Raw genomic sequence first — 10,199 nt, 5'->3', positions numbered from 1 at the left:
CATCTCTTTGGCAGTATGTTGTTCCCCATACACTATTTTTACTCCATCCGGTGTTGGGAACTTCAGCATTTGGTGAAGGGTTGAGGGGACCGCCCTCATGTTGTGAATCTAGGGTCTTCTGAGCAGTGCGTTGTATCTCATATCGCCCTCGATCACATGGAACTTTGTTTCTTGAATAGTTCCGGCTACATTTACCGGTAGGATGATTTCATCTTTAGTTGTTTCACTAGCCATGTTGAAGCCATTGAGAATCCAAGTTGCGGGTACGATCTGATCTTGTAGGTCGAGCTGCTCCACGACCCTCGATCGAATAATATTGACCGAGCTTCCTAGATCAATTAAAACACATTTAACTTGAATTTTATTCATAAGGATAGAGATTACCAAAGCATCATTGTGGGGTTGTGAGATCCCTTCTGCTTCCTCATCATTGAATGATAAAGTGCCCTCTAGCACATAGTCTCGAGTTCGTTTTTCCCTGATGATTGATACTTTAGTGCATTTGAACATGGGCCCATGTGGAATATCGACCCCACCAACGATCATGTGAATCACGTGCTGTGGTTCTTCCTGCTCGTTTTTCCTGTTTGCATCCCTGTCGCTGAAATGGTTTTTAGCTCGATCGCTCAAGAATTCTCGAAGGTGACTCTCGTTGAATAGACGGGCCACCTCCTCTTTTAGTTATCTGCAGTCTTCGGTTCTATGACCATGTGTACCATGGTATTTGCATATTTGATTGAGGTTTCTTTGGGATGGATCGGTTTGTAGTGGTCTGGGCCATCTAGTATCTTTGATTCTCCCAATGGCTGACACAATACCTGATGTGTCGATGCTGAAGTTATATTCTGATAATCGTGGTGCTTCTGTGGGATCGGTATGTTTATCGAATCCACTTTTGCTCATGAGCCCTCGAGAGCTTTGTCCTCGATCGTTCCTTCGATCATTTCAGATGGGATTGCGTCCTGGGTCGCTGTTTCTACGATCTGCATTGTATGGTTATTACCGATCTCTGTTCGACCGGGGTTCTCTGTCGATATCCCTTTGAGTTCTGCCGACGGGCCTGTTTGGATAAACGGAACCGGAAGGGGTCCCCAATTGACTATCCTCGACCCTGATATTTTACTAGTACCGATTATGTACATCAACCCAGGTTACCGCTGGATATTCAATTAAATTCTGTGTTAGCTGTCGTGATGCCACCGAATTTCGTTCGTTCAAACCTTGAGTAAAAGCTTGAACGGCCCAATCGTCTGTGGCCGATGGTAGTTCCATGCGTTCCATCTGGAACCAAGATACGAATTTCCTCAACATTTCGTTGTCTTTTTGTTTCACCTTGAAGAGGTCTGACTTCCTAGTCACAACCTTTATTGCTCCGGCATGTGCCTTTACGAAGGAGTCTGCAAGCACGGCGAAGGAATCGATGGAATTAGGTGGCAAATTGTGGTACCATATCATTGCTCCTTTCGACAAGGTTTCTCCAAATTTCTTCAGTAGAACAGATTCAATCTCATCGTCTTCCAAGTCATTCCCTTTTATTGCGCATGTATAAGAAGTGACATGCTCATTAGGGTCGGTGGTCCCATTGTACTTAGTAATTTCTGGCATTCGGAATTTCTCCGGAATGGGTTTCGGAGCCGCACTTGGAGGGAAAGGCTTCTGTACGAATGTTTTTGAATCCATACCCTTTAGAATCGGCGGTGCCCCCGGTATTTGGTAAACCCGGGAGTTGTATGTCTCTACTTTCTTGTCATTTGCCTCGATTTTCTTTTCTCCCTATTCAATCCGTTTAGTGAGCTCCTCGAGCATTTTCATAATGGCGGGGTCAGTCCCTGATTCGTTGGCGTTCGACCTTTCCGGCACAGGCTCAGTCCTGTGGACGACTTCTGGTTCGACCCTACTCAGTGTTCGGTGTTGATTTTGTAGTTGTGCTATAGCGGCTTGTTGAGCCTGTAATATTTCGAATATCAATTGGAGGCTAACTCCACCATCTTCTCCGCCCTGCGTACCTCGACCACCTGATCGAACTTCCCTGCGTACACTACCTTCGGGATCAGCGCCCAAATTTGCATTTAGGGCGACATGTGAACTGACATCTACGAGATTTGCAATTGGTGCTTCCTCGAGGTCAGCCTGAGGCGCCTCGATCCCTGGAGCGGCTATACTGTCATTTTCCCCATGAAAACCGAGGCCCGTGTCACCATGTGTAGGCGCTTGTGAGTTTGACATGTTTATCCTGAAAACAAAGATTCTTACGAGAACAAGTGTAAAGCAGTGTGTGTTATCGGAATCAGTATTAAGCAATCACTATTATCCTTGGCCCCACGGTGGGCGCCAAACTGTTTATCCTTCAAATTGGATAATAATTAAACTTATGATGTGGTCCAAAGGATACGTGATTTCGCTTAATACCAATTGATAAATATGAAGAATAATAACAGAAATGAATTATAAAGTAAGGCAAACCAGAGTTAGAATGGAAATCAGCCCTAAAGTTTGGATACCCTCGAACTGGTAGATGTAAGAACAATTAAAATATAACAAGCTAATAAACAATAGTATAAACAAGAAAAAGAATTATATTGCTTTGACATCTGTGAACAATGTATCCTACAAATGATTAGAACCCCCCTTTAAATAGTAGAGGAATTCCATTTATGGTATAATTCTAATTACAGAAGGAAATCCCATGATTAGCTAATTAACCATTTCTGATTTGATCCGTTCCGAGATTTACGCCATGATCCTCGACCAGTCACGGATATCTCGCCTTTCTGTTATTGTGTTATCTTCAATCTTGCTCGATGCCTGTCTCATTTGGCTTCGATCGCTACTAGTCTCGATCTCGACAGGTACCTCGATTTTGAACTCGGTACCTTATCCTCGTGATTTTGTCTGTTCCGTTACGAGGCTATCATTCGATGCAACCTCCCGGTCTCGGTCGAATAGTAAAATCGGGTGGGCCCGGTTTTAACTGTATACACTCCCTAAACTAGTTTTTGAAATTCATCATGAAGGAGAAGTGCAAGGAGATCCTGAGGCTGAGGATAACGAAGTGTTGTTACTGTTGGAACTTCCAGAAGTGCCGAGTGACCTAGCATCTCTTAGTGAAACTGAACATGCCACAGCTGGAAGTTTCTTCATTGGAGTTAATGGGAGTGAAGAGGGACTAGATAATGATGATTGGCCACTACCATTGTCGTCTTTCCCAGAAGAATGAATTGTTTCGAGACGTGAAGGCGATGAATCAGGCGTTTCAAATAGGGTATCACCTTTGCTAGGCCTGCAGGCTTCGTTATCGTAAATGGGATTGGATATGTATACTAATTGCTTCTTTGTAGCACCACCGTCAACTCCTTCAATGTTGCTGCATTGGAGTGGAAATTGATGGACTAATTTAGGGGATAAATTCGAAATGAAGGGATGGGAATGTGGTGAAGAAAAAATAAGCCCAACTTGATGATGAATGGAGGAGACTTGCGCAGAGCTTTGCATTTCAAGGTCGAACTTGTCGTTGCGAGTAACTGCAGGAATGAGAAAGTTTCTAGGAGCATGAAGAACCCCTTGCGCATAGAAGTCACTGAGAGTTGAAGCAGTTGATTGGTTTTGTTGTTGCCGGGGTGGTTCCTTGGAGCTTTGGGCCGCAGTAGCGGAGGTGGAGGAATTCAGGGGTGTCATTTGGAGCGGAACGAGTATGCTTACCAAGTTAACATGACTCACATTTAAAGTAGACAATGTAGTCTAGGTTGTCTGAATAGGTGAATCAATAACATGACAAGTTTTGGGAGGAGGACAACAACAACATACCCAGCATAATCCCACAAGTGGGGTCCGGGAAGGGTAAAGTGTACGTAGTCCTTACCCCTATCTTTAAGAAGGCAGAGAGGTTGTTTCCGGTAGACCCTCGGCTCATGAAAGATAAAGGAAGGGGCAATGATAAGCAAATCAATCAGAAAAACCAAGCGAAAACACAAAACTAACACTAGGTAATGCAAATAGAAAACCAAAGCGAAGGCAACAAAAAGTAATAACAGAAGTCTAGAAATACGAAAACACACGAAAGACACTAAGTGACGTACTAAAGCAACTATAACAAACAATGACAAAGCTCGGCTACCTAATCCTCTACCCTAATCCTCTCTCTCTATATATACATATATTATCTATCTGTGTGTGCTGATATGGGTGTTGAGAAACAAGAGAATCTTGTAAAATAAAAGTGACTTTGGAAGCGTGAGGAAATTTTGGCGGGAACATAACATTTTTACTCGTGTGTGAGTTGAGAAAAGCAATGCCAGATAGAAGGAATCCAAGGGAGTAGTAGGAGAAAAGCTTTCGTATGTACATGCCCAAGCTTTTGCTCAGAGCAAACGAGGGCTTTCTGACAGCAAGTCAATTTGGCCAACTTTTTAAAAAAACAAAACATTTGTCTGTGCTCTTTACTTTCGAGTTGAAACAGGGCGGGCAGCACCATGTTGGTCTCCTTGCTGACAAAAGAAACCACGTCTAAGCTGCCACTAAACGAATAATACCAGTCAAATGCTTCCTTCAATAGTATTTTCAATCTTTAACGCAAAAGACAACTTTATCTTAACGTCCACGAAAGCAGCACTCCAGTAGAGCACGCATACGTAGGAACAGTAACTCAAAGAATCTCATAGCCTCAAAGATCAAGGTTACATATGAATCATGAATGGTTACAGTTTTACAATCAACTAGTACGCAAATGGGATTTAGAGCAAGGAACAGCTAAAGCCGTAAATGTGCCTGGACATCATTTACGTCATGAAACATGTTATATGATGCAGCTCTATGCCTCCTACCTGTAGTATTTGGAAACCTGTGCCTATGAGAACATCAAGATGAATATTTTGGGTACAGGTTGTCAAGTAATACAGGTTACAAGTTAACAGGTTCCAGTCAGTAAACAGCTAAGGACAAGATCAACATGTGTAAATGAATGTGAAGAGGTAACACACACCAGAGTAAACAAAAATGGTTACCACTCCCCAAGGTTAACCTATTATTAAAATTATCGGCCTCTTAAAGCAGCAAATCGGGCAGTCAAATCATCATAATCTGGTAGTTTTGGATGCACATGACATGCCTGGTTGTCTGGCTGAAATGAATTGGCACGAGCAAATACCTTTGTTGCCTCTGATGGAGCAGTTTGCTCATGTGGGAGGGAAATAGATCTTTTGGGGAAAGGAAGCATATCTGATCCCATTTGATGTTGATCTCTGTTGGTTTGATTATTTGAGGATTCACCAGTATCACGAGTTGTCAGATGTGAAAGATGAGCTTGTGGCTTTTTCCTCAGAGTCTCCACATCACATTTTGATGGTTTTTTACTGTAATGCAGCAACAGTTTATCTATCATTCTTTCCTCATCATCTTTCTGATGGCTTTCATCCTCAAACAAAATCTGCACGCCTTTCCTCGAATGTTCCCTTCTCCGGCTACTTGAACTTTTCTTGACCACCCTGGCATCTTCAGACTTCCCCTCTTCGCCGCGATTTGACACTGATTTATGGTGCTTTCTCCTTACAGATCTTGGTTTTGGCAAGGTCAAACCATCCTTATGAGATAATTCTTTCTCATGACCGTGACTATTTAGTACAGGGGGTTTAATAGTTTGAGCCTCATCATCAGGAAGATCTGATTCTTTATTGGTCTTGTTTGTATCAAGTTTATTGCGTGGAGAGGTGCTTCTGAAATGCCCATCAAATTCAGAAGCAGACTGCTTAGAACCCTTACGGGCTCTTTCTTTGCTATCACTTGGTTTTACATAGGGAGGAGGAACGGCTTTCTCTTTGGACTTAATATATGGTGGAGGGAGAACAAGGTTGGCATAGGATGTCAACCTATTTCCATTTTCCTGCTGAACCATTCTTGTTGAGTAAACAGTATTCTTTTCAATGGCTGTGTTCCAAGCAGAAGAGACACCATCAGTTTTGAAAGGGAGTCCCCTACTCTCTGATCTTTCCATGAGAATCTGACCATGATTTTCATTGTATCTAGTGAATTTATTATCAAAACCTTCTAGCCTCTCTCCATGTGATGAACTGCCTGATTTTGCATTCTTTATTGAATTATCATCTTTCTCTAGGACTGCTTTGTTTCTTATCCTTGTCTGTTCCACCTCTTTATCAAACAACATATCATGTTTTCGCCCCTTGGAATAACTAGCTTCCTGCTTTATAAGCGGTTTATTTCCATGCATACTTGATTCTTTCGTTTCAGAGGAATGAAGATCCCGCTGCTCTTTCTTTAAGACAATACCCTCTCTGCCATTCTGTATATTATGTTGATCATTAAAGCCCTTGTGCCTTTCACCAAGTGCAACATCGAGTTTATCAGTTTTTGAACCACCACCCTTGCCATTTGGTAGGATGTTGTTGCCAGTAGAAGAATGTGAAGATCCACTCCTGATTGGTTTGGCCTACATTTATCAAGGAAAAGGCAATGGTGAAACTTCACTTGTATCTATATTTGGGGAAAAGTTATGTTTCACTTCCCCAGATAGTTGTTGAGAGAAGTAGCAAATTAGGATACTTAAGGATGAACGTTTATTTTGGAGGCAAACACTAACAACAATTTTACACCTTTTAGCAGCCAATGGTAATCTCAGTTTTGAACAAAAAAGATGTACCTGTGCAAGTGCCATCCTTTGTTGAAATCCCATGGAATCCCACCTTATAGAAAATTCTAAAGCTATACCTTGCAACAGCTGAATTCTCTTCTCCATTGCAGGGGGTCTTGAAGATAATTTCTCAACAAACTAATTGCACTGAAGGAAGTCAGATATAAAAGACAGATAAAATAAGATGTGCAGGACAGTATAATAAACAAATCACCTTCTGGTTAACAAAACATTCCAAGGAGTTCCCATATCTCTCCTGAAATAAATCCCTTAGCTCTCTCAATTCTGGCAAATCAGAGAATCTTGCTGCAGCAAACATCAATGATGCCACAGCTTCTCTGCAGTCCTCAGGACAGTCCCTGGATATAGACAGTATGTGTCAATTACTTACTATCATATTTGGGGAACAATGGTTTTGTTAAGTGTCCTGCATTCGTCAAGGATAGGATTGTTGTCTCCTTACATGATCTTGGGTTTTCTCACCTCATAAGCTACCTTTTGCGATTGAGTTAGGCCCAGTGTTGTCAAAGGCAAAAAACGCTAAAAAGTGCTCGAGGTCTATTTGGTATTAAGCGCAAAGCGCAGTTAAAGTGTGAGCTTTAGTTAAAAAAGGCGTAATGAAGAAAAAATAAAAATATATTTATAATGCGAGAAAAAAGTGACAACTTCATTAACAATGATTTCCTTAAAAATTAATATATCTTTTTGTCAAACATATTTGTTGCTTAGTACCTGCTATATTCAAGATAGAACTCATGGGCAATGAGGTGCACGCCTCAGTGCCTTGTCTACACTAAAGCGCAACCTAAGTGAGATGAAGCATCGGCCTTGAGCTTCTTTGAGCTTCAAGGCTTAAATGCGCCTCAAATGAACTTTTGACAAAACTGGACTAAGGCCCAAGGTCTATTTTCTTAATATGGAACCAGAACCAGACCATTCCTCCTATTCTTGGTTTATCCAAAATTGGGCTCCCATTTATATTGTCCAAGCACCAATGTCCAGCTTAGCATGGGGGTGTTGTTAAGTGTCCCACAATGGTTGAGGGGGTTGTCATCTCTTATGTAATCTTGGGCAATCATCATCGCATGAGCTCACTTTTTGAGTTGATAACAAACCCAAGGCCCATTTTCTCAAACAAGTTTCACCTCTTTGGCCAGTTGCGATGTCCAATAGTATAATCAGTGTGTTAAAAATAGAAGTGAAACGGTTGTAATTCACTGTAAGATCTTTCTAAAGAGACAAGAACTCACTGTAAGACCTTCTAAAAGAAGCAATATTTAAGGATACAATTTACGGTTAACCTTTAAAGCCTTACACGAGCTAGATTTAGCACAGAATCGAAGTTTCAGTACAATCCCATGAAAAATGAGGATGTATGGAGAAACTTTGGTTTGTCTAGTCAACAAGGCATTTCACTGGGGGCACCTTGGTTGGAGATCAGATTATACTGCTTAAATGACTAGAAAAAAGTGAAACGGTAAGAAACCGGTGAACTCAACCACACTCTACTTGACACTTAACTTACTAAAGTTCATTGATGGTAAGAAGTGCGGAACTTTCTGAGAATTTCCATCAGTCAATTGATGGATCTTTCAAAGTCTATGCCATGTCACCTTCGTCCCAACATAAGATGCTGATAAGTTATGGTCCAGTTTGCAATAAGATGGCACTTCCAGATTAAAGATAGTTAGGCCCAATCTACAGAAAAGAATATTGTCTATGATGATGTATTTGGTACTAAATCTAGCCCTTGCTTTTGAGAATTCACAACAAACAACTGGTTGAGCTTGAAATAAAATGCATGGACCAGTGGGTGATCCGTACATTGTGTAGTTCCCTTTTAGCCAGTTAATTTTACATGAAAATATTTTTTATCACTTTGAGTAACAACAAACTATCAAATATGAATATTTAAACAAGTTCAACAAATTGAACTCACATTCTTCATAAGGTTTCAAGAAACTACCAAGTCCTTTTGCATTGTGTTGCATCATGACTCATGTAAAGGCTCATGTGCGACTTGCTTAATTGAAGCCTTAAGGTAGCTCATTTTCCAATTTAGTTAGATCTCTCGTGGTATCCTATTTAAAAGAATTACTCATATCTGTTACAAATCAGATGTTCCCAAGTAGAAACTTTTTCCTTAACCAACCATTTTTTTTTATAAATAATTGTGTAATCCACTATAGAGATTAAAATTGCATAGAATGAAAGTAATGATATACCTTAATTTCTGCATGTAGGAGAGCTGCTTTACAATATATTCACAAGATTGTTCCACAAAGTCGTAGCAGGATAAGAGGCTCTGCCCTAGCAAAATTTCTTCAGTCTGCCTCACCTCGTCAGAAATCATTTAACCACATTAGATTCTAATTTTTCAGGATATAAAAGAGTGTTCAAAGAAAAGAAAGAATGCAATAAGCCTTGTCTTTTCATTCGCCTTCACCAAATCCAATTCCATACTTCTTCTGGCATTAGAATATTTTTGTTCGGATGATTCTAAAAGGAAGTTCCTAATGTTATACTAATGCTATAAATTCCAATCAATTAAACTGCATCCATCCAGAATTCCATTTTCATCATGTTCTTCTTTTTTCACTTTTTTCAAAGCATAAGAACGGATCCGAACACAATTGCTTTCAGAAAAAAATTCAGTCAAATAACGAACTAAACAAATAGATAGAACGCAGTAAATTCAAATCGGAATAAAATTATTGTAGAAAAAGAACTTAAAGCACGAAAAAGCTTTTTAAAAAAAAAGAATAGAAATAAATCACCCTTCCAAAAGCATTAATATCGAGGCCATTATCAAGCAATTTGGCAAGATCTTCCTTCAAAAACCTTTGTTTCGCCTCTGCTCTCCGTCTCACCACCTCGATTCGCGTTCTCGTTGCCTTTATCAACGATTTGCTTCATTCGTTTCAAAACCAAACTCAAAACACAAATCTGAATATCCATATAGAAAAAGAAAAAAATAAAAAGACTAACCATTTGGAGCTGAATCCACGGTTTAGTATACCATCAAGCATCTCTGATCTCAGTAGTCCTTCACTTCCAAATAAGTCCCTCTTCACTTTTCAGCTTTAAGTAATCGTGTGTATATATATGTATATATTTGTGCAAGTCATGTAAACAGATCTATAAATACACAAAGTGAGCTTCAAACACGAGATTTGTAAAAGTATGGCTGTCTGTAAATGTATGGTTGTTTGTATGTATAAAACTGTGTATGTGCAGAGAGCAGTGATAAGTGTAGCAGAGACTTTGGATTTGGGGAGTTTTTTAGGGGACTTTCTGGAATATTTTTTTTAATACAGAAATAATGACAAAGGGGGTCTAACGGATTTCAAGCTGTCCTTTTCTCGACTTTTTATTACTCCTTTTCTATTTCGTTTTCTTACCGTTTTAATTTTCGTCTATGTTTGGTTAAACTAGTCTCACGTTATTGCTCGTCAATCATCACCCATAAGTATTTAGGTGATAACAAAATAGACAAGATTTCTAGAAACATATGAGAAAACTTGATAACGAACCATAAGAACTTGCTGAAAAATCCTGA

At 40.0% G+C, this 10,199-nt stretch overlaps 1 protein-coding gene across 3 annotated transcripts; it reads right to left on the bottom strand.

Annotated features, from left to right (window-relative positions):
• Nucleotides 1–4,657: 4,657 nt before the first annotated feature.
• Nucleotides 4,658–9,916, bottom strand: LOC107814461 (uncharacterized). 3 transcript variants are annotated; one of them, XM_016639880.2, is made up of 6 exons: nt 9,629–9,916; nt 9,418–9,550; nt 8,866–8,969; nt 6,855–6,999; nt 6,650–6,778; nt 4,658–6,439 (listed from the first exon to the last, which is right to left on the bottom strand). In XM_016639880.2, exons 1-6 carry the CDS (start codon nt 9,667–9,669, stop codon nt 5,030–5,032), a joined length of 1,962 nt encoding a protein of 653 aa, XP_016495366.2. In that variant the 5' UTR covers nt 9,670–9,916; the 3' UTR covers nt 4,658–5,029. The 3 variants fall into 3 exon arrangements, with proteins under 3 accessions (XP_016495366.2, XP_016495367.2, XP_016495368.2); XM_016639881.2 differs by having other exon boundaries at nt 9,418–9,534; nt 9,629–9,768; XM_016639882.2 differs by lacking the exon at nt 9,418–9,550 and having other exon boundaries at nt 9,629–9,912.
• Between the last annotated feature and the right edge of the window lie 283 nt (nt 9,917–10,199).

Source organism: Nicotiana tabacum, chromosome 9 (assembly GCF_000715075.1).
Source record: "Nicotiana tabacum cultivar K326 chromosome 9, ASM71507v2, whole genome shotgun sequence".
In the NCBI taxonomy this organism is placed as follows: domain Eukaryota; kingdom Viridiplantae; phylum Streptophyta; class Magnoliopsida; order Solanales; family Solanaceae; genus Nicotiana; species Nicotiana tabacum.
This window is presented reverse-complemented; position numbering and strand designations above follow the sequence as displayed.

Coding starts and splice junctions, on each gene's coding strand:
- LOC107814461 (XM_016639880.2), bottom strand. CDS start 9,669: ATGCTTGATGGTATACTAAACCGTGGATTCAGCTCCAAATG. Junction 9,551..9,628: donor CGTGGATTCAGCTCCAAATG/GTTAGTCTTTTT, acceptor AAACGAATGAAG/CAAATCGTTGATAAAGGCAA. Junction 6,440..6,649: donor AAAGGATGGCACTTGCACAG/GTACATCTTTTT, acceptor TGATAAATGTAG/GCCAAACCAATCAGGAGTGG.